Source organism: Anarhichas minor, unplaced genomic scaffold (assembly GCF_050575085.1).
Source record: "Anarhichas minor isolate MPS153535 unplaced genomic scaffold, ASM5057508v1 ptg000028l, whole genome shotgun sequence".
NCBI classification, from domain to species: Eukaryota; Metazoa; Chordata; class Actinopteri; order Perciformes; family Anarhichadidae; genus Anarhichas; species Anarhichas minor.
The window spans coordinates 5,647,437-5,670,425 of NW_027466474.1; the positions used below are offsets into that span (position 1 = coordinate 5,647,437).

General features: G+C 39.8%; 4 protein-coding genes across 7 annotated transcripts; 3 read left to right on the forward strand and 1 right to left on the reverse strand.

Annotated features, from left to right (window-relative positions):
• Positions 1-310: 310 nt before the first annotated feature.
• arr3b (arrestin 3b, retinal (X-arrestin)) lies at positions 311-3,024 on the forward strand (the record flags this gene model as incomplete). The annotated part of the gene is made up of 13 exons (XM_076103629.1): positions 311-349; positions 512-572; positions 675-719; positions 815-1,008; positions 1,158-1,217; positions 1,307-1,374; positions 1,486-1,621; positions 1,719-1,803; positions 2,006-2,078; positions 2,370-2,507; positions 2,635-2,712; positions 2,813-2,836; positions 2,949-3,024. Coding segments are annotated over 13 exons (1,077 nt in total), but the record flags the coding sequence as incomplete, so codon positions are not given.
• Positions 3,025-5,347: 2,323 nt separating this feature from the next.
• On the forward strand, positions 5,348-12,843 carry rab41 (RAB41, member RAS oncogene family). Of its 3 annotated transcripts, none has more exons than XM_076102962.1 (8): positions 5,348-5,524; positions 6,685-6,743; positions 7,053-7,106; positions 8,016-8,121; positions 8,452-8,563; positions 9,542-9,635; positions 10,520-10,586; positions 10,812-12,843. In XM_076102962.1, exons 1-8 carry the CDS (start codon positions 5,446-5,448, stop codon positions 10,874-10,876), a joined length of 636 nt encoding a protein of 211 aa, XP_075959077.1. In that variant the 5' UTR covers positions 5,348-5,445; the 3' UTR covers positions 10,877-12,843. The 3 variants fall into 3 exon arrangements, with proteins under 3 accessions (XP_075959077.1, XP_075959075.1, XP_075959074.1); XM_076102960.1 differs by lacking the exon at positions 9,542-9,635 and adding an exon at positions 9,024-9,117 and having other exon boundaries at positions 5,359-5,524; XM_076102959.1 differs by lacking the exons at positions 8,016-8,121; positions 9,542-9,635 and adding exons at positions 7,389-7,494; positions 9,024-9,117 and having other exon boundaries at positions 5,361-5,524.
• Positions 12,844-12,960: 117 nt separating this feature from the next.
• stard14 (START domain containing 14) lies at positions 12,961-19,254 on the forward strand. Its single transcript, XM_076102958.1, has 7 exons — positions 12,961-13,077; positions 14,057-14,479; positions 14,606-14,753; positions 15,617-15,720; positions 15,900-16,017; positions 16,126-16,178; positions 17,565-19,254. The coding sequence occupies exons 2-7, from the start codon at positions 14,318-14,320 to the stop codon at positions 17,769-17,771; spliced, it is 792 nt and encodes a 263-aa protein (XP_075959073.1). The 5' UTR covers positions 12,961-13,077; positions 14,057-14,317; the 3' UTR covers positions 17,772-19,254.
• Positions 19,073-22,858, reverse strand: pdzd11 (PDZ domain containing 11). 2 transcript variants are annotated; one of them, XM_076102963.1, is made up of 6 exons: positions 22,811-22,858; positions 22,167-22,274; positions 21,862-22,002; positions 21,535-21,633; positions 21,223-21,283; positions 19,073-20,414 (listed from the first exon to the last, which is right to left on the reverse strand). In XM_076102963.1, exons 2-6 carry the CDS (start codon positions 22,257-22,259, stop codon positions 20,380-20,382), a joined length of 429 nt encoding a protein of 142 aa, XP_075959078.1. In that variant the 5' UTR covers positions 22,260-22,274; positions 22,811-22,858; the 3' UTR covers positions 19,073-20,379. The 2 variants fall into 2 exon arrangements, with proteins under 2 accessions (XP_075959078.1, XP_075959079.1); XM_076102964.1 differs by lacking the exon at positions 22,811-22,858 and adding an exon at positions 22,720-22,808.
• Between the last annotated feature and the right edge of the window lie 131 nt (positions 22,859-22,989).

The window sequence follows — 22,989 nt, forward strand, 5'->3', positions numbered from 1 at the left end:
TAAGACTCCTCTCACACTCCAGTCCTCCAGGATATGGATAATTCCTGATTAAGGTGGATTGTGAGGATGAGACCTTGGAAGACAGATTTATAAGATAAAGGAAAGGTTTTAACAGGATTACTTGGAAGACATCGAAAGAAGCGAACACCACCTGTTTCATGTAATGCTAGGAATCTTTAGAGAGATAATATTTTGGGATATTGATATTCACACATTTGCCAAGAAATATTCCAAAATTTCTGAGGTCTTGTGTTTTTCAGTGAGGCCCAAAGTGTTAAAGAATTAAATAATCCACTGCTTTTTTTCCTCGCTTTTCAGGGTATATAAGAAGACCAGTGGCAACGGACATGTAAGTGGAAGTGGCCTCTGTAATATAGTCATTATAAAGCAACCCCTTGGTCATAGGGAGGAGTGCATTTTGTGTGTAGCTATTCCAACTCCCAGAAATAACTTCCAAACTCTGGAAACCTTGGCGGAGGAGTAACTGTATCCATTTCTCCGTCTCTCTCAGATCGCCCTGTACTTGGGGAAGAGAGACTTTGTGGACAATGTGGATTCAGTGGAAGTAGTTGGTGCGTGGCACAATGTCTGTTTATACATCCTGAAATCTGCACACATACAGTCGATGTGTCTCTGTGTGATCTAATGCGAAGGCCTTTTCCTCTCCTTTGCAGATGGTGTCATTAAAGTGGACCCTTCTGGTCTTGGCGGGAAAAAAGGTATTTCCATCTGATTTGCTGTCAATGCCGAAAGTTATAGTTCCTAAATTCACGCAACACAAAGACAACCCTGAATATATCTCTTTCCATTGCAGTATTTGTCTACCTTGCTTGTGCCTTCCGCTATGGAAGCGACGACTTGGATGTTATCGGGCTGTCCTTCAGGAGAGACATCTGGATACAGCGCGTTCAGGTGTATCCACCGACAGGTGCAACCGCAGCCAAAACACCAATGCAGGAATCCCTCATGAAGAAAACTGGAGAGCAAGGATGTCCCTTTTCCTTCAAGGTGAGGAATTATAACTTTTCATACAACATATTAACTGTCCTTCGGAGAAACATTAGATTGATCAACCACATATCATTACTTCACCTTTACTTTTCGGTCATCTTCTTGAAGTGTTATTTATTAATGTGCCTTGTTTCTACTTGTTTAAGATGCCAGCAAATCTGCCATGCTCAGTCTCCCTGCAGCCTGGGCCAAATGATGCTGGCAAGGTACCACTCTATCACTTTTCCCTCACTCTTATATACTACTCTACATGCCTGACAAACAAAGAATTTATTCGGGTCTTGTTCTGTTGTAGGCTTGTGGTGTGGACTTTGAGGTTAAAGGATACGTTGCCAACACAGCAGATGAAGAAGTTGAGAAGAAGTATGAATGCCCACAGTCCAACCATTCTGTCAGCGCAATCTTGTGTTGCATTAAAGGACATATAGAAGGGTTAACCCTGACTCTCTTTGCCTGTGTTTTTCATGGTTTTAGGGACACGTGTCGCCTGATGATTCGCAAAATACAATTTGCACCAGCTAACAACAAGCCTGGACCCAAGGGTGATATAGCAAAGCAGTTTATGCTGAGTGACAAGCCTGTTAACTTGGAGGCCTTCCTTGAAAAAGAGGTACATTGAAGTGTACATATTATATTTTGGCATAATATATGTATATACAAAACTAATGCTATAATTATTCAGACTAAAATGTTTCTTATTTATTTAGATTTATTACCACGGAGATCCAATCACCGTCAATGTAAAGATCAACAACGAAACCACCAAGGTTGTGAAGAAAATCCAAATTTCAGGTGAGCAGCAAGGAAAAGATAAACACTTGACTGAAGTTAAATTCCTAAAAAATGGTGTTTGTGTATAGCTTGTGAGAGAGGGAGGGAGGAGAGAAAAAGAACATAAGTAAGGGATAAAGTATCCGTGTAAAGTGTGTATGTGTATATGGTAAAGAGTCATACATTTTAACTGATAATCTAACAAAGCTATTTCTTCTTTTAGTTGAGCAGCAGACAAGTGTGGTGCTCTACTCATCTGATACTTACACCAAGGCGGTCTGCTCCGAGGAGTTTGCGTAAGTAAGGCTGTCACTGTATCAAAAGAGGCTTATTGTGCTTATTGAGATTCAATTTAATGAATTTATGAATTAGCATTTTCTGATAAATTAAATATCTGTAAATCCTTGTTAAAAATACATTCTCACCTCCCATTAGATAAATTCAAAACAGCTTTTACTGAAAAAAACGTTTTGTCATTGTTACATCTCAGTATGGATTGAGGAAAACTTTAAACAACACAGATAATGTCTGTTAAGTTAAACGTGCGTTATTATTTCTTTCTTTCTATATTTCACTGCATTACACAGGGAGACAATTGACGCCAACTCTTCATTCGAGAAGTCCTTCCAAGTAACCCCCCTGCTGGCCAACGCCAAAGAGAAGCGGGGTCTTTCAGTGGACGGCCGGCTAAAAGACGAGGACACCAACCTAGCATCCACTACCCTGTAAGCCACAAGTCTCTCATCAATGGGCTTATTGTGCGCCCAGGACTCTACATTGTGTCATCCACTTATCATGTCTTAGACCAAATCCTCAAACTCTGAAAGCTTAACTATTCCTGTCTCCTCACAGGAGTCAAGGAGAAAAGGAGATGCAGGGAATCATCATCTCCTATAAAGTCAAGGTCAATCTAGCGCTGGGCGGCGGAGGGTAAGGCTCAACTGAATATAAAATATTTATGCATGATACTTCAAATTGTGTAGACTAAAGGTTTCTTTTATTGTGCTCTCTCTCTCTCTTTCACAAAAAGCCTGCTGGGTGGCTTAACAGGAAGGTAAATATTGATTGTCTTTCATCTGTGGTCACATGGTATTAGTGTGAGTAATATATAAATTCCTATTCTGTATATTTTTAATGATAAAACTTTGTTTCTTTTTCATTTTCAGCGATGTCACTTTGGAGCTTCCTTTGACTCTGATGTCCCCAAAACCTGCAGGTGAGTGCAGTCTTTTTTTAATATAATTGCCATTTAAATGCTTCCTGAAACAATCCACTTGAACAAAAAAGACAGCATTGATTAACTATTGACTATACATTAAATGTCATGTCCTCTCCTTCTATTCATTTACTGCATGTCATCGCTGTATCCTGAGCAGAAGTGTAAGTATAAACTAGTCTATGAATGTATTCACCCGTGGCTGTGATGTGTGTGACATGCTGCTTCTGTTATATTCTCCCCTGTGTATTTGATGAACCACAGCCAGTTGGATTAAACCCCTCAGTAGTTCAGGTGAGGTCACCTCCACGTTAGTGCATTTTACAATGTTCACTTCTTCAAGGGCTACAACGCATGTCTTCGCTATGAAATAAATACCTAATCTGAAAACTGCGATGTTAGATAAAGTTCATGACAGAACGATCAAATGATTGTTTCATTTGTATGACAAGCATTTCCAAAGCAAAGGTTAGCACAAGATCTGATGGCCCTTGAATAAGTGCACTGTTTCACCCTAGAACCTTATTGCATTTGTGTGAAAGGTTCCACTTGAACCCTTGCTGCTCCACCTCCAAGATGTTTTTTTTGTTACATCATCCAATGGCAACTAATTGAGATGTTGTACTATTACTGTATGCATTAGATACAGAGACCATATTATCCATATGTAAAAAAAGGGTAGTCTGCATTATGTTGTAAAAAATTCACAGTTGCAGTTGCTGTATATAAAATGAGATGAAATGCATTATGCGAGTTATCTTGTAATGTAATGTTGGACTCACAGAATCAGCTGTTTGTCCGTTTCATGCCAACAGGTCAGAAATCTCAATTGATGCCACGGAGGGTTGAGATGACCAGCGAAGGAAAAATCACCTCTCTGACAGAGAATACAGAACAAAAAGGAACTCAACACCAATGAAGAAAAGCACAAAGTGTCATTTAATCACTAACATTGTTCTTATTTCACCTGTACATATACATGTTCATTAGGTATTACCACAAGAGCTCAAAAAGAGTCACTGAAAAAGATCCAAAACTCTGTGTGACATTTCTCTGAATGCCAATATAGCATTGAATAGAAATAAACAAGTATTGTATATGTTTCTTTGTCAAAATAAATGTTTCGTAGACTTTTCTCTCGATGTGTTTGGATTACCAAACCTCTAATTATCCTTAATCTTTATTGCTGTCATTAGAGCCATGATATATTATTACTGAATGTGCAGCTGTGGGATAAATATCCCCAAAATCATGCTACTTGTGTCACTATTTATTGACAAGAAAAGTTAATAAACTCATTGTTTTCCCCCAATTATTCGATTGTTTGTTTATTTTGCTCAGTATGTTAATTTCAAGGCTTATATTTATTTATTTTTTAAGATGAGAATTAATCATATAACAAAGTATAAAAAAGATATATTTTAATAAAAAAAATATATTGTTATTATTAATGTTATATAATTGTTATAACAAACGTGAAGGATAGCCTAATAAAGGCCTTTTGTTATGAAAGCTCTTGGGATTAATCTGTTTATTTTCGAATACAATAGTTCCACTTTTATTTTTATGCTAACTGTGTATATTTTATTTGGGACTAAAATTAACAACCACTGACACACAAACATTTGTGTCTCTGAAAAGTTGCTGAAAACTGCTGTGAGTCATACAGCTCAATATATTAGCTAGAAAATTAGCTATCTTCTTGCTGCACATTGATGTGGTTTAATGTACCAGGTGCTCTGTGTGACCCAAATAGAAAACCAACCACTAGTTTAGAGAGCCTTCCTCTTCATATGCTTCTTCCTTTTTCCATTTGCCCAAACAAGCACCAAACACACTATGTTACCTATCTTAGTAAAAGGCCATCACAACATCTACAGTCAGAGTAACTCAATTACATACAATACATAAATACATAGATAGATAGATAGATAGATAGATAGATAGATAGATAGCCTATTAATCCCGCAAGGGGAAATTTGTTCGCTACAGCAGCATTATGATACAGGTAAGCAATTAAAGTAACAGAATAAAAAAATATATATATTGAGTATAACAATGCACAATATTTACAATAAAAATAACAGAGTAAAAAATATTAAATATAAAATAATGCACAGTATATACAATGAAATACAATAATATTGAATTAAAAATAAATTATTAAAAATAAATTATTATTATTATTAAATTAAAAACACTTTGTTCGCGGCATAAAACAATATAGTAATGTATCCTAATATAAATATGGACATGCAGTAACCATTACGTTACCATTGTTGTATCCCAGCAGTGGCCTCTTGGTGGCGCTGTTTCACTTTACGATTAAGAAAACAATAGCGCGAGCTGGAGCCGGATGAATATACACTACTCGCTCCTCTCCGGTCTAGACATCACATCATTAGCCAAAGTCAGCTAACAGTTAGCAGTTTATTTTTTAGAACAAAATGTCAACCTCGACCGGCGGCGGAGAGTTTGGCAACCCTCTACGAAAGTTCAAGCTCGTCTTTCTGGGCGAACAGAGTGGTAAGAAGGACAAGGCGAACAAGGCATAATTTGGTCGGATGTGGGGATTATTTTAGAAGAAGTGGCTAAGATTATCGTAGCGTTAGCTAGCTAGCTAGCTCCTCCTGCTAGTTTGCTGCTGGCTAGCAGGATAAAGTTATCCACCGGTCGTGAACCGACTAGTGATGATACAAAGCGACACGTTAATATTTCAGTATTCAATAGTGAGTACGATGACGAAAATATTAACGGATATAACGTTTTCTCCTCACTCGCGATGATGTCATTGTATGGCTAGCTAACGCTAAATATGTGAGCTAGCCAAAACATCTCGCTCTTTAACGTCATTAAATGCCGTTACCGTTTCATAACATAACCGTTTTATGGCTTACCTACGTATTGGTTTGTTGCCTGATTTAAAGTAAGGGACACTGTCGTTAGAGTGGTCATCAGCATCATCTAACGGTAGCTGGCTAACTACTTTTGGCTAAAGGCTAGCAGTTGACGCTAGCTGTGCTAGGTTGAAATACTTCCTATCAGTATCGTTCGCTAACGTTCACTAAAGCGGTTACTACTTTAATTGAAAGCACCAATGTGGCTTTCGGGACTTTAAAAATCGTTGCCTTTAAACACGAGACTCCGCATACATCAAGGGAATTATCTAAATTCATCCGTGTATCTGTCATTGTAGCTGCTTTTCAACTCACTAATGCTAACTTAGCTGTTAGCTTTTTTTTTTTTTTTACGGCAGCACCTTGCAGAGCCACGTCGGCCAGTGGGTCCAGACCAGTCGGCCTTTTACCATTTAACGACAGCTTTAATACTGACATTATTATACGTTATTATATTATATGGTTGATTGTGTAACATGGCAGTGACATATCTCTCATCACGAAACAAACATAACAAGTCAAGCTATTTTTATTCCTCAAAATATTGTGGCTCCACCCATATTGCCACCTCAGCGTGTGGGTTCAGCAGTCCACATAGCATCAACGATTATAGCTGTTTACTCACCATGTGTTGTCACGGATGCATTGATTTTTTTTCTCCTTCATATTATGCAAAATTAGAATGGATGTAATAAGGTATTTCATCTTAATTTGAGAGTTTTTTTGTCTTGTAGATGATCTTTGATGACCAGGATCAAGTCTTAACGTGTCTGTTTCTGTGTTTTTCAGTTGGGAAAACCTCCCTCATCACCAGGTTTATGTATGACAGTTTCGACAACACTTATCAGGTAAAAACACATGTTATACACTGATTCAGAATTTGTGTGCCAAGGCACGGATTGATTATATTCATAATCAATATGTGGCGTGTTCCAAGAGACATTTGTCATATGACTTGTTCAGCACAAGTGTAATCAATAACATACATTAATCGTGACTGTTGATCTTCCACTTCCAGATCCTTTGCTAGTGTGCATAATGACTTGAACAGAGCCATTGTTAATGATTTTAGATGATCATTTTTCTTCGATAGAGATGTCATGCATTATCAAGTATTGTGCCCGTAACAATGTTTTAATGCAGTGATTGTCTTACAGGCAACAATTGGCATTGACTTTTTGTCAAAAACCATGTACCTAGAAGATCGTACGGTAAGCCCTGTATATTTTATTGTAATTCATCATTCCCATTGGCATAGAAAAGCTTAAAGCATGCTTTTTATGTAATAGCCACCATTTATTTCCCTTTCACCATTTCACATTGTTTTCACATTATCCTAGATTTTACTATTCATTTTGTTTCGGCATGCGATCATGTTTCTAGCCTCCATCGTTATTTGAAGTTTTTGTTTTCCTTCCATCCCTTGGCTGGGTCATGAAATGCCCCCCCTCCTCCTCCCTCCCTTCCCACATTCATTTCACGGCTGGCCACAGATTCGGCTGCAGCTCTGGGATACAGCCGGACAGGAGCGTTTCCGCAGCCTCATCCCCAGTTACATCCGCGACTCAGCCGCTGCTGTGGTGGTTTATGACATAGCCAGTAGGTACCATGGCCTTGCCTCACTTCCTTGTCCTTCGCATAGAATGTGGAAGGGCAAAAAATTTAAAATAAAAAGCATTTACGAGCCGGGAAAATCCCACTGGACAGCATGATGAGAGTATATGCCAGAGTGTTTGCATCAGCCACAGTGATACTAATGCATTTCTCCAGCACTGTGCAGTGGGGTGTGTGCTTCCTAAATGCTTTACATATGAAGCTGATTTGAAGGAATAACAAAAAATGTCTCCCGGCGTCCCCTCATGGGCAGAGATCCTCTGAAACAGCCTATTAACGATTCACCAGGGCGTACTTTTACATGTCTTGTCAGCATAACGCTGGTCATCTCTGACCCTTCTGCATTTGGATGATTCTCCCCGTTCCTCCATTTAAAGGCCATTTCCATCTCTGCTGCTTGGCTTGCAGTTCCTTTTTATGACTGTCCTCTTCTCCTCTTTCTTGTTCTGCCTTCCCCCCCTCTTTATCTCCTTGTCCTTTTCTTCCCCCTCCGTTCCAATCCTCAGGTCCGGCTCCAGCTTTGGGACACTGCTGGACAGGAGCGTTTTCGTAGCCTAATTCCCAGCTACATCCGTGACTCTACCATTGCCGTGGTTGTTTATGACATCACCAGTGAGTCAGGGCTGTACCCTAACCTTTCTGTAGGGGCCTAGAGCAGTCGGAAGGAAGCTATCTTGGCATAGTTGCTACTTTATGTGCTTCTGCTAATAACCTTTTAGTTAATTTTCCTTCTTCAAGCTTCTCCTCTTAATACTTTTTCTGACTAACACGACTACTCTACAAGCTTTTCTTACATAAAATGCGCTGCCTTTTCAATGAAGAATAGCACCTGCTTGAGCACACTTTTAACTACAGCTAAAATACCAAATGTTGTATGTCTTTTAGGGTAGCATGTGGTCGATGTGTGTACAGTAATTCTGTGTTGTTGTTTTTCATCCACAGATCTTAATTCATTCCAGCAAACCTCAAAGTGGATTGATGATGTTAGAACAGAGAGAGGAAGTGATGTCATTATCATGCTTGTTGGGAACAAAACAGACTTGGCGGACAAAAGGTACATGGTTGTGTGAGATGTGTGAAAGATTGTAATTATTTTTCTTATTCTAGTTACAGTGGCTGATAAATAGACTGCGCTTTTATATTTTTACTACAATTAGAAAATTCAAAGCATTAAATATTTTAGTATATAAACTGCCAAAGCCTGGAATCCCACTTTTCTTCCCTTCAGTGCATCCCATCCAGTTTTGACTTTAATCATCCCATGGCACTTTACATACTCCAGCCTTTTTTATTAGTGATTTTAGTGACTTTATTTGTATTTTTTTTTTTTTTCTTATGATTTTATTACATTTCTGTTCTGCCTTTGTTCTTTACTTTTTTTTTTTGTTTTGTTTCCTTTCCTGCTCTATTCTCTCCATGTCATTTTTATTTTATTTATTTTTTTGTGTGTTTTTTCCCCCTCAACACCACACTCCGCACCACTCCCTCCCCCTCCCTCCCCGGGACCATGGCAGGCAAGTTTCTGTTGAGGCGGCAGAGAGGAAAGCTCGTGAACTCAATGTGATGTACATAGAGACCAGTGCCAAGGCGGGCTATAACGTCAAACAGGTTGGTGTCCAGCAACAGCAAGTTGTAATACTGACAAGTAGTCCTGACAGTCCTGATGTCCTTTAGGTTAGGGAGGCCTAGATGTGCCGCCTGGGATGTACAACTCCTCCATGTATTCGTTATACGGATCAGAGTGTGGCTGATGAATGAATGAGTGAACTCTGAAGTCGTTCTCCCGCTGCTTCATCTTTACTCAGCAGCTTCTCTCCCTTCGTCTTCCTCTCTGTCTGTCCGTGTTATAACTAAACTAACCTCTCTCTTCTTCACCAAAAAACAACAAGAGTCTGTGTTGAGCTGTTCTTTGTTTCTCTCTCTCTCTCTCTATCTCTTCCCTCTCCTTTTGGCCTGTCCTCTTTGCGATGTTTCTTTCCATATCTCTGTTCGTCCATACCCCCCCCCCCCCCCTCTACTTCTACCTGAGCAGACAGATCACCACGGAGGAGGGTGAGCAGAGAGCTAAGGAACTGAATGTCATGTTCATTGAAACCAGCGCAAAGACTGGCTACAATGTCAAACAGGTAGAGATTCTGCTCTCTCAAGGTGGTTTCTGCCCTCAGTCTACACTTAACTCTTTCTGCCTTCTTTCCCCCTCTTGTGACTCGTCATGATTTGTCTTGGTATTCCTAGTACCTCCTGTATCGGTTGTCTTCCCCCCCACCACAGGCTTTGCTGTTAGATTTCTCTATATTCACTTGGTCTGCACGGGTTTACTGCTACTGTGCGTATTTGTTCTCAAGTCCTCTTTTTGTGTCTGATCCACTAAAAACTTCTGCAGCTTTTCTAAATGTGTCTGTGACTTTAATGCTCAGTGGAGGAGTTTAGCACGGCAACGTTTGAGTTCATGCTGTTATCTCAACCAGCAATTACAATCACATGTTGTGTCACTGCTTTAACTTCTTGTGCCTGTTATTCAATGAAATACATTATTTAAATGACTGCTTTGATCACTTTCTGTCTGTACTGTATATATCCCATGTGACAGTAGGGGTGGGTGATAACTATATATATATTATATACTGTGAGGCAATAGAAATATGTCCATCATCAGAGATGTTTCTGTTTATACTGAGGTAACTATTCCTTCAATATTGCTGGTTGTATTTGGCCTTTTGTGGGGAATGGAGCAAGTGACTGAGCAAGATTGCATTGTGGGAAAAAGGGGATTTACAGGATTCTTTTCATCAATGTGATTATTACCCCAGGATAGACACAAGTAGACATTACTGACTGATTATTTTATGTATAAACTTTACATTTACTATGTCACAATATAATATATGCACATGCACCGTGCTAGAGGTTTTTATCCAGATCACTCGCCCCTATTTGACAGCTTGTTTTTCTTGTACTACAGCTTTAACACTTGTGTTTAATGGTCGAATCTTCTGACTTTGTTTTACAGCTGTTCCGCCGTGTTGCCGCTGCATTGCCTGGGATGGATAGCACACCGGAGAAGAGCAAAGAGGACAGTATCCTTTTCAAAGCTGCGTTCAACAGAAATTGCCTCACTATTGTGCACTTCTTATTGCCACCATGGCTTTAATACTGTCAAATAGAAAAGCTGGTAACAAAATACATCCAAGTTTACTCGTGTGTGTGTTCGCCGAGAAGATGGCAGCCAGATAGCGCTGCAGAAAATGCTGAAGTGAAATTTGCAGATTCATTGACGATGTTACTTAACACATTTATCTCAGTGATCGACATCAATCTGGAGAAACAGCAAGAGATGACTGTCACCGAGAGCAGCTGCTCATGCTAGTACACCTCACCCTCACCCAGCCTGTCTCCTCCCCACCAACAGCTTGTCTCTCAGTGGCCACTCTCTCCGCCCTCGGCTCACTGCCACTGGGGTCGGAGGACCTGTCTCTTTATTTCCCTTTTCAACGCAGTGACTTTTCAGAGTAACCGTGTGGGTGTGCATTACTGTATTGCAACAGATTATCTGGGGGGGATGGTTCAAAAGTAAACATTTAAAACAAGGAATAAGTTAAATGATATGATCAGATCTTCATCCAGTTGCATGGCATTCTATAGGATCGCAGACTGACATAGCTAACCGCTCGTGAGTTATTGCACAGTTCGGATTCTTAGTGCTGTTCCTCTTGTCATTGTTGTAAAGTAAAACTGCTTGGGATTATTTAAATGACTGCAAGGTTGAGTTCTCAACCCATCGTATTTCACTTTTTATTTTATTTTAAACGAGTTTGCCTCCAACTATTCTGTCTCTCAGATGACTTATTGTTTCTCGACTTTGTCTTATTCTGAGGAAGTAGATACAGGATCTTACCAGTGAATTTACGGCATCGCTAATCATCATTTTACCACATTAGGCTCGAATGGAAGAGGGTCATTCATTTGGGTATTATTTATACCGGACACATTTTAAACTGCCAAATACAACAGTATTATAATAATACAATACAACATCAGCAGACCAAATATACATTATTTGAGACCTCATTTAAAACAGTGCAAAAGGGATGCGTAACCAAACAATGAGGTAATAGATCATCAAAGGGAAACTGTCCCAAATTCACTAGACTACTAGGCTACTAACCTGAAGCCATGTCTGCATTCAAACTAAAGCAACGGTCTTTCCCCAAGTTGTTAAATTAGCTACACGCATACTAACATGTCTGAGGAGGAGTTTTCATTTATAAGATGCCCCTAAAAACACATATATATATAAAAAAAGCCAGTGTTTAATTTTTCCATGCTGATGGAAAGTTGTCACTTTGGTCACTATGATGTACCCACCATCTCATTGAGACTTTGTGTCGTGTTGATTACACTATTGCAAGAACATGCAGCATGCTCACCATGCAGGATTTCTATGGATAAGAACACAGATGCCTTGCTTGTTTGTTCACCAATGTTGTGCACCGAATCAAGCCACAAATATTGTAAAAATATAAAAGAAGCCTGCTGACTGGTTCATGGCTTCACTAGTTGTTTTGTAGAGCTGGTAGATAAGAGTTTGTCCTCAGATGCAGCTAACGCTTACTAACACCCGCGCTGTAAAAAAAAAAGTGCAGAGAAGTTAGTCGCAGTATCCTTTGTTGTTGCGCTATTGCCTGTGTAGGACTGTTGGTTTTATGTGTTTATTTATTTTGTTACTTGGGCATACAGATAACATTGTATGCTTGACCAAAAGTACAGATTTTTACACGCATGTTGAAAGATTTTTTTTTTTTAATTTATTGTGTTATTGCGTGTCTGCCGAGACGCCACCTAAAGGCGACACTTGGGCCCAGTAACGTTTTTTCCTGTCACACACTGTGTGTGCGTGTGTGTGTGTGCGTGTGTAGACAGTAGCTTAGTTTACAGTCAAATGTAAAGGCTGCACTGTCTCCAGACACACACATACACACACACACACAGTTTAACACAAACCAACTAACACATAGCACAACAAAAGACACTGTTCATTTGCTGTAGCTCGTTTTGAAATGTCTGCGTTTTAAAATTGATTAAAAACATGTAATCGATTACATCAAACGGCCATTTTAACATGAGCAGCTCTTCTATTACTTGTCACTGACTAAATACTCAGCTTTGTGCTATTCTGAATCGTGTCTGTCCATTTGAAATATGCTGTCTACTCGTGTTTAGCAACGTTTGTGTGAATAATGTTCTATTACTATGTGATGTATAAAAAGGAGTTAATGAAACACAAGTGTAGGCCTATCACATGGAATAAAATAAAGATATTTCACCAAAATGTAACATCTGTGATCCTCTTTCTTTTTTTTCTGAAGCACATTCCTGATTCTCTCATTTCCAATGCTGTGGATCCACAAACATTCATGCTCTGTACATACAGTCCATAAGCGAAACTATGCAGCACGTCAGTTGAATGTGAGAAACCTGTTGTGTCGCAGGTCACTAAAGTAGACTGAAACTACTCTATTGGGTAACACATCGGAGGCATGCAGTGTAACAACAGGAAGGTGTGGCGAGGTAGGAACGTGAGATTGCAGTACACACACACACACACCTGCTACTTTCTTCATGGACATCTTTGCCCAAAAGACATTGAAAGCATGTGGAAAAAAAACAACGAATGTCTTAACTGGGGTTTCATTAATCTGCTTTTCAATATTCATACACGAAGATCTCTTAAAAGTCATGCAGTACTTTTTTTTACTTTTGTAAAAGTATTAACATCAAAATATGACTAAAGTGGCAAAAGTAAGAGTATTTATCATGCGGAATGGCTCATTTCAGAATAATAGTTTTTAATGACTGGATTGTAACTATTGATTCCTCAATGTGTACATCACTTTGAAGCTGGTAAAGGTGGAGCTCATTTTAACTACTTTAAATTCTGCTGTGTGACTTAATCTATAATAATATATCATATTCTATATGTTGTATTAAAAATCTGGAGCTGTGAACTAACTAGTAACTAAACTTATAAAGGTATAATGTTAAAAATGTGCCTCTGAAATGTAGTGAAGTAGTACAAAAGTTAAAATGTAAATAGTTACATTCCACCACTAGTATTAGTATTTCAGAAAAACAGCCACGTATCTCTAAATGCCATCTATGTTTGAGGAAGGTATTTGTAAAAGTTGAACCAAACAGATGCTTAAACTAATTGTAGACCCCGTCATGATGACGCCTTCAAGCTTGAATTAATATTTCACCCATGTGTTTGTTTTTTGTTGGTGTATTTTTATTGTTTAACATTTACAGTCGTGATGATTCTCTGTAATCATCGACACTGAGCAATTCGCACCCACCCACTCCCACAGTGTTCGGCCTACTGTCCGTGGCCTTTTGTGTATCAACTAAACACAACACTGCTCTTTTTTTTTAAGAACTGCTTTATTTATTTTACCCTGATATCAACGCTGCCCTGCTGTAGCGGTATGACGATGTAAAAAAAAAAAAAAAAAAGTGACTTTGCCTTTTTTCCTTTACGATACCTGCGTAGCACACCTGGATTCCGGAAGGGGCTGTGACGTCAGAGGGATATCTGGAGGTATGACTCAGGAATTTAGGACACAGAAGAAAGTCCTGCTGAACTGGATTGGTGACCAGCTCGCATATATTCGGCTCGCAGGAGGCACAGAGCCGCAGAAAACTCTCCGAGAGTCGACGAGGTCAAACGCGCCGAACTGTTGTGTGTCAGGTTTCTTTTTTGGAGGAAAGATTTGTTTAAAAGTAAAGTTTATTTTTATTTTTTAACTGAAATATGTCTATTTTACCCGATGAGACAGCCTTTGCTGACTTCAGGAAGCAGTGTTTATCAACGGACAATTGGTCCAACAAGTACGATACGAATGGGATGCAGGTGTGGGTCGAGAACTCGCCTGCAAATAAAGGAACCAACGGCCCTAAAGTCCACAAGATCAAGGTAAGTCCACTTTGACACCAACATTTAGAAATATCAGGATGTCATGTTTGTCTCCGGGTTTCCTACCGTGAACTTGGCAATGCCCTGTTGCTTCTTTAACACTTGCATGTATATGTGTGTTTTTAGTGTCAAATGACAATCAACGATGTATCCGCTGCCTCCATGTACGACGTCCTCCACGATGGCGCGTACCGTAAGACGTGGGACCCCGCCATGATGGAAAGTTACGACATTGCCCGGCTCTCTGCTAATGCTGATGTGGGCTACTACTCATGTGAGTTCCTCTCTCTCTCTCACTCTCTCTCTCTCTCTCTCTCTCTCTCTCACTCTCTCACTCTCTCCTCTGCGTGCTTGTGTCTCTATAAGTGGCCCAAAACGAACCAGGTTCAACATGGAAGAATAGCGCTATTCCGAGAGAGTTCATGGTTTAAAATCTGTGCTGCTATTTATTTGTTTTAAGACCAAGTTCTGGATGTTTTTATTTAATAATATCTTTTTTAAATTTTATTTATAATGCACTTTTCAAAGTCTACATTACAAATGCAGCAGAGTAAAACAGTCAAGTCATAAATCATCAGTTTAAAAGAAAACATGAAGCAAATGTGGATGTATGAAGAATAGGAAAAGAAAACATGAAATGAATTAAAACTCAGTTTAAAGGACATTTAAAACTAAAATCAGGAATATATATGTATGTTTTTAAGAAGGGACTTAAAGGCGATCACTGACTCAGTCGATCTGATTCCCTCTGGCAGAATCTTAGTGTCGGAGTCATGTTCTTTATTCTGAGCTACTGGGAAATATGAACAATGCCCCGATTGTTTCCCTGTCAGCAATCACTTCTGTCCATATTTGCATACTCAGACTAGATTTGTTTTTCCTTCAGTGCATCGTAGTGCCGTCTCCTTTTTAAACTTCCATCTCAAATTCATCCGAATCTGTTTCTTCTGTTGACTCGTTCGTAAGCTGCTGAAGCCCTCGGGGACAAAGACCAAAGCGCCCTCTTGTCCAACCGGTGTATTTATTGTCATAACAAGGGTGCACTTGTTGAGCCTACGGTTGTGTACGGAGAAGTAGTTCATGAAGGAACGCAACATAACCAGATTTTTCTCTTCCTTTTATTTTTTTTTCCTGCAGGGCTTTGTAAAAATCCCATAAAGAACAGAGATGTGGTATCTCTGCGTTCGTGGCAGGTGATGGAGGACGAGTACATCATCATTAACTTCTCAGTCAAACACCCGGTACGCCACTTCCTCCACACTCTCCCACTGTCTTTAAACGTGTCACTTCTACAACTCTCTGACACCTATTGACCTAATGTTTTGTGTGCATTGGATGTTTTTTTCTACAGAGTTGTCTGTTAGTTAGTTAAAACAGGTTTGTTTCTTATTCTTATTAAAAATAATTAAATTCATTACAGAAATACCCTCCTCGCAGTGATCTGGTGAGGGCCATCTCCATCATCACTGGATATTTGATCAAGCCCACAGGACCGAACAGCTGCACTTTCATATACCTTTCACAAGCCGACCCCAAAGGTACGACCACAACCGACACTCCTACTGTACTTATTTTAAACTTCAGAATTCCTGCCAAACATTTTTAGAGCAGTTTGTTTTAAAAAGTTGTCTCTCTTTTTCTTCCAGGTTCTCTTCCCAAGTGGGTGGTAAAACAAGCTTCTCAAGTTTTCGCTCCGTGGGTAAGTCACGCAACACACACACAAAAGTTTTGATAATATCCAGTCAACGGCAGCACTGTCATGTTAGAAATACATGACGTGTGTGTGTGTGTGTGTGTGTGTGTGTGTGTGTGTGTGTGTGTGTGTGTGTGTGTGTGTGTGTGTGTGTGTGTGTGTGTGTGTGTGTGTGTGTGTGTGTGTGTGTGTGTGTGTGTGTGTGTGTGTGTGTGTGTGTGTGTGTGTGTGTGTGTGTGTGTGTGTGTGTGTGTGTGTAAAGGAGTGAGGGTTCATTGTGTTTTTAAGGACAATGGTAACTATAGAAACACAATTTAAGGGCCTGTCCTGGTTAGGCTGCTGACAAAAGAATATCTCGACTGGAGCTGTTGGTCTCTCGCTCTCTCTGCAGAACTTGTTCTCCAGGCTTCATATCCTCCGCAGATCGATCATATTTAGACCAAAGTGAATAAAGAAGTGTGCATGTGTGAGAAGCTGCCGTTGACTTTCACTAAAAAATAAACATCGACTTTCTGTGCAAGTCATTTCTATAGACTAAACCATATAAGGCTAAACCTGTCCATTTTACTCCTAAAATGATTAATATATTGTCGGAATAGTTGCTGATTAAATTGCTTCAGCTATAGATCAGAGACCTACTGAGGGCAGACATAAGAATAGAAAGTGACCTACAGATTCAAACTGACGGAGCAGCTCATACTGTAGACAGTTAAACAGTAAAGGGCATCGACTTACAGTCTCCACAGCAGACAAAACGATAATACTATAAAAACACAAAGAATAAACAAACTAAAAAGGCAATTCTAAAAGAAGTGGGATTTAAGAAGAAGAGACAGAGTTTGCGGTCCTGGTCTTTCAGCATTGTAGGAGCCCCGTCACCTTCGTGTATGAATCTGGACCTTTGCACAACAAGGAGCAACACAGTCGAGGATCTCAGGGTGCGGGAGGAGACCTCCAGGAGATAAGAGATCTGAACGATAACTTGGGGCGAGGCCTCTCAGGGCTGTAATGAAGATATATCTAAATATCAATGCTACAAAAGCAGAATTTTGCCTAATTCACAATCAAAGCAGCAATTTCGTTAGCTGCAGATTTGTGAAGCAAACCATACGTGCAGTTTTGTTTGACATCCGGTTGAAGTCAAGAACGTATGTCCCTGTAATGGCAAAGGCAAGATAGCCATGGTTCAAAATATGACTCCACCATTAAGGTAATCATTTTTTGTCAGAGCTGTAAATAGGTCCACTTGTGTATCTGCTTGCCACATAATCTGTAACTCAGTATTGTGTGAGCCGCCTTATCTTCCGCTCTGTTGGCTGAGAAGGAAGGTGTGGTATTGACCCTCATTGTCGCGCCGCAGCTCTCTGATTGTGGTCTCCGCTCTCCCTCCAGGTGTTGAAGTGTGTACACAAGGCGGGACAGAAGTACACCGAGTGGAAACGGCAGAACTCTCCCGACCAGAAGCCCTGGCTGTACCCGGAGCAGAACACCCTGCCCATGATGGACCCCAGCGAATTGTCCATACAGAGAGCCGACTCGCTAGAAAACGTGGATGAGAGTTCCAAGGTGGCCACTCAGGACAGCGAGGACAGCAGCTAAATCGTGACTGGGGGGGGGGGGTAGTTGGAAGAGGGTGAGACCTCCGACTCTCTGTGATGTTGCCCGAATGCTCTTGAATATTGATCCATATCAGTGTGCCTTTTGGGATGAGCATGAAGTGTTTACAGCCGCTTTAGCAGACGGAAACGAGCACAGATCAAATTGCCGTGGACCTCAGTCCATGTTGAAGTAAGCTAAACATCTCTCCAGTGTTTGCTGACGAGCTTAAAAACAAAAAGAAGAAGAAAAAAAAAAAAGAATTGTACAGACTTGTAGGTGTGAGGGTTTGAGTGTGTCGTAGTTGACTACATTTACAACGGGTCCTATCTCGAGCCTTTTTGAGTTGCAGCTATGTGAAATACACGCAAACGCATTTTTAAATGAAGAAATGAAGCGTGGTCGTCCACTTTGCCTTTACAAGTGACCGTGAATGAAGATTTGACTCGTTACTGTCGGTGGTGAAAGTAGAGTAGAGTGAAGTGAAGTGAGTTATTTTTCTGCATCGGAGTGATTTTTGATTCTGTTAAATCACATTTTAATGGCTGTTTTGCAGTTAAAACATTCTTAACATGTTGACCTGTTCGGGGTTTGTGCAGCGGCCTTGAATATGTTTAAGGAAGTTTTTAAGCTAAATGCAAAACAAAAACAATTCACTGTCACATTTGCTAATGATCCTTTTTTTTTTTTTGAAGAGCTTGTTTTTATTAACCATTAATTGTCTTTAGTCATAATTAGTGAGTTACTATGTTTCTTTGTTCGTCGTTTAATGCAGAGACAGTTTGAAGGTTCATTGTATTTATTTCAGATGTTGTGCAGTCGAAGGTTTTTATGTAATTCTTATTCTAAGTTATACAGACGCTAGACTTGCATTAGCAAGAGCAGATCGGTTGTTGATCTCCAAGAATGAAAATCTGGTTACGATGTATTATAGCTCGTTAGAATTTTGTTCGTTGAATATGACTGTTGACCATAAAGGATATATTTTATTTAATGTATTTATTTGAAGTTTCTGTAGTCTGCTGACGTGATGATGGAGGAAAGACCCTGGAATGAAGCCTTGCAGGCTGAGCTGGTTAGGTTTTTCTTCTTAAGATGTTTGATGTGGAATGTTCCACAGTCTTAACTTCAAAAAAAAAAAAAAAACTGACAAGGTTAACGTAATTACGGTCATTGTCTGCGTTCCTCTTAAGATGACAATCCAGTCTCAGGAGAAACCAAACTACAATGTGGAACAAGTTTGGCTACTTAAACCGGTCCATTTCCAGCTGGTTCAGGCTCTCCAAGTACAAAGAAAAGATTACCACGGTTCAAGACGTTTTATTTCTTTGTACCATGTGAATGTGCTGCTGAAAAAACAGTTATCAGATGGAAAACCAAAAGTAACTTCTCTTCTGAATGTAGCGGTGTAAAGAATGAGACTGTGTTGAGCTGCAACAGGCAGATATTTGCATACAAAAAAAATAAACCTGCTGTTTACTAGCAAGATGCAGAGTCCACTGTGTGGTTGTCGTGCACTGTATCATGTTGGAAGTTATAGTTGTCAACAGTTTGGCAACTCAAATATAAAGTTCATACATTAAAGTGATTTAAACTATTCAGCCCAGAAGCAGGTTATGTGAAATGAACACGGATGAAACATGAGCAAACATTCCACAGTATTTAAGTAACAATAGCAGTCACCGAACAATAGTTACACAACTTAATAGTCATTAAACAATTACAAACTGTTAAATATTTAAAAACTGGATGTACAGTATATTCACAGTGATATTAGGATCAGTGATATTTACCAGAAGTCTTGCACCATCGTTTCCTCCTAAAATACATAAGGCCCTGCTGTGTCATGTGAGTCAGTGCGTACTGAAGTCCAAGTCATATGCACATTTAATTTACATGTACACACACACTCAGTTTGTCAATATAAGACGCATAAAAAAACAAAACATTGGAATCATGTTTTTGAAAGCTCCAGGAAAAGCTAGTAAGTGGATGTTGAGTTTAAATGATTCCATCAAACAGTTCATGACGGTAGGTTTATAGCCAGGCTGATCTATTAGTTTTCGGTAGGTGTACCTAATAAACACGCAACTGAGCATGTGTGTCCACTTCATATCTTTGTCATAGAGGCAGATGTGTACAGTACACACAAGTGCTACTCTGTACTTGATCTAAATATGTGTCTAAGACTACAGTAGAAACAGGAATTATAGGGCTTTAGGAAAAGCAAATGTCTATGAATGTTATGCTCGACTAGAAAAATATGAATCAGTTCCATCATTTATAGTGTGAAATGTCTATTAAGCTTCTGCTTGTACCGTATCTTCCTGTGAATACATCCTGATGGAGTAGAAATCACCACGTATCACAGTAGATCAGGGAGCGCTCAGGTAACAGAGTACACAACAGAGTATATATTGTCCCTACGTGGAGGACTTTGAATGAAGCCGTTAGTCATACGTCAGTCATCTTGAAGCGGAGACAGAATGGAGGCCAGAGTCTGTAGGAGGAGGGCGATGACGAGCAGTGACGTAGATGTCCACCCCACCCACTCGCCCACACACACACACACACCCTCCCTCCCTCTCTCTCTCTCTCTCTCTGCTGCCACCTAATGTACAGTCCTCTCCTTCTGCCTTTGGTAGTCTGATAGAAGAAAACACACAATAATGTTGTCTGTCATCCGACCAGTACGATATAATTCAGTGACTAAAAGCCTTTTATTGTTGTTGAAGACATGCAGTGAGATCAGCCAGGTGGTTATCTTAGCCACAGTATGCAGGTACTGTAGCATGATGGCAGCTAAGTGCTGACAAGCTTCATTTTCCTTGAGGTTTGGTCCCCCAGAAGCTGAAATATTCTTAAAGCTTTTCTCTCTTTTTACAGTCTTCTTGATAAAGCATGTACTGTAGTACGGGCATACTGGAGGATGATAAAAGGCACAATTCATGTCACAGATTTAAAAGTTGGATTGGAATCTGCCATCACGCTATCAAACTGAGTTAAGTTCTACTGATCTTAACTCATCTCAGTGTTCTCAGTCGCTTTAGTACATTTCTCAGGTCGCAATATACATTTTTTTAATTAGTTTAATCTCCCTCTTTTTTTTTTGCATGTGTTGATGCTTCGAGAAAGTGATTTAGAGAAACTGAAATAGTAACACCAGACAAGTCAATCTTAACTGCTTTTGTTTTCTGATGCTTTTTAAAGGTTTGTTTGTATCAATAACTTATTGTAAACAAAGCAGGGCTGTATTTTAAATAATGATCAGTCAAGAAATACACAATTTAAGTCAAACATTAATAACTGTACATGAATTCATCTGTTATTTATGGTCACAAAATACTGATTTGGCCATCAAAAGACAAAGTAAGAGTGCAGTACAGTATCTGTTGACGCGAGTTAGAGATTGTCGTCATTTTCACTTGATATGATTTTGCAGAGTAAGACTTACTGTAAGGAAAGAAGCGAACCTTCATCAGTATCTCTCGCGCAGTCTTCAGAATCTCTACAGCCTGAAGAGGAAGAAGGAATGAACTTAATGCAATATAATAAAAAAAGCTATTACCTATATAAAAAACAGTTGGGGCAAAATGTGTAACATTGGGCTGAACTTATTGAGGCATTTTATAAATATTTACATTGAAATATGTAACTGGCACGTTCTAAAATAAAGTTCCATTTCACACAGACAACTTGTTCCGACTGCACTGAAGATGTAGTAGAAACTGTATAATAATGTGTTGATCAATATCACTGCTCTTACTCTTGAGTGCTCTATGTCTTGGAAATCAACCTCATTCACAGAAAGAACCTGGTCTCCCTCTTGCAGACCGGCTCTGTGGGCATCCGAGTCTGGGACCACCTGCCAGCACAATACACACAAATCAGAAATCACAATGTGGGAACAATTAGTCAGCAGCGTCACAAGCATGAATGCCAGGGCCACACACACACACACACACACACACACACACACACACACACACACACACACACACACACACACACACACACACACACACACACACACACACACACACACACACACACACACACACACACACACACACACACACACACACACACACACCTTGGATATAAAGATTCCCAACTGTGACGCTTTGCCCCCCCGGATGTTGAAGCCCAGCTGTGCTCCTGGAGGTTTCTTCAATACGACGGTACGAGGCAGGAACTGGGTGAGCTCATTGTTGTAGTCCGGGTGATGAACCCGCTACAATGTTACAAAGAAACAGAAAAGCTGACAAAGCACAACGACAACATGATATCCATTATGGCCCTGTGAGCTCGATTCTTCTTACACGTCTTGATGTATTAAGAGAAATCTGATAACCTGCACTGAACATGCTCAGTTCCACACACTGATATGTGTCATACCTCCTGTGGGGCTATCCACGCTGGTGGGTTCTCATATGAAGGCAGGAATACCACAGGGAGCTGGTAGTCATCATAAGGAATCTTCTGATCCATCGTTTATAAAAACACCTAAAGACAAAAATGTACATTGTTATGAAAAGCTCTTCCTTAAAACGTAATGTACCACTTGTTATAATACAATATGTGCATGTGCTTTATGTTTATAATGTAAACTGCAGCATAAAAACGAGTAAAGAGACCAAACACAACAATATAAGTTACATTCAGATCACATATTGTCGAATACTTACAAAGTTACTAAAAAACACAGTTTCCAAAGACTAACCCTGCTGATAATTATACAAATCCTGAAATAAACGTTGTATAGATGCACATTTGTATCAGACGATAGAGATAAAATGAGGTTTTTCGTGCTTTAGCCGACAGCGGATCATTTCACACTGCAATATGCAAACGAGATGCTAGCTAAAGCTAAAGCTAGCTTACTGGCTAACTTCGAAACGCTGCTGCTCTCTTCATCACAAATCATATTTAACCAACAGTCACTGTTCACCATCATTTGGACTATACCGACGAACACAGCGCGTAACCTCTGGAGGGGAAAGAAAGCAGAGTGACAGCCATGAAACAACAAAGTATCTCACCTGCCAGTCTGACGGCTAGCAGCAAGCACTTGTTCATTAGTGTATTTAAACGATGACTGTGCTATCCAGTGCACTACCGCCACCTGCTGGCACGGAGGAGTCACTCCCACACGCAGTCCAGCATTCACTGGAATTTAACACAGTCGTGTCTTTTTCTTTTCAAAGACTATGAAAAGTAA

Coding starts and splice junctions, on each gene's coding strand:
- rab41 (XM_076102962.1), top strand. CDS start 5,446: ATGTCAACCTCGACCGGCGGCGGAGAGTTTGGCAACCCTCTACGAAAG. Junction 5,525..6,684: donor CTTTCTGGGCGAACAGAGTG/GTAAGAAGGACA, acceptor TGTGTTTTTCAG/TTGGGAAAACCTCCCTCATC. Junction 8,122..8,451: donor GGTTGTTTATGACATCACCA/GTGAGTCAGGGC, acceptor TTTCATCCACAG/ATCTTAATTCATTCCAGCAA.
- pdzd11 (XM_076102963.1), bottom strand. CDS start 22,259: ATGGATCAGAAGATTCCTTATGATGACTACCAGCTCCCTGTGGTATTC. Junction 21,634..21,861: donor TGGGAATCTTTATATCCAAG/GTGTGTGTGTGT, acceptor TTGTGCTGGCAG/GTGGTCCCAGACTCGGATGC. Junction 21,284..21,534: donor AAGACATAGAGCACTCAAGA/GTAAGAGCAGTG, acceptor CTTCCTCTTCAG/GCTGTAGAGATTCTGAAGAC.
- stard14 (XM_076102958.1), top strand. CDS start 14,318: ATGTCTATTTTACCCGATGAGACAGCCTTTGCTGACTTCAGGAAGCAG. Junction 14,754..15,616: donor TGATGTGGGCTACTACTCAT/GTGAGTTCCTCT, acceptor TTTTTCCTGCAG/GGCTTTGTAAAAATCCCATA. Junction 16,179..17,564: donor CTCAAGTTTTCGCTCCGTGG/GTAAGTCACGCA, acceptor CTCTCCCTCCAG/GTGTTGAAGTGTGTACACAA.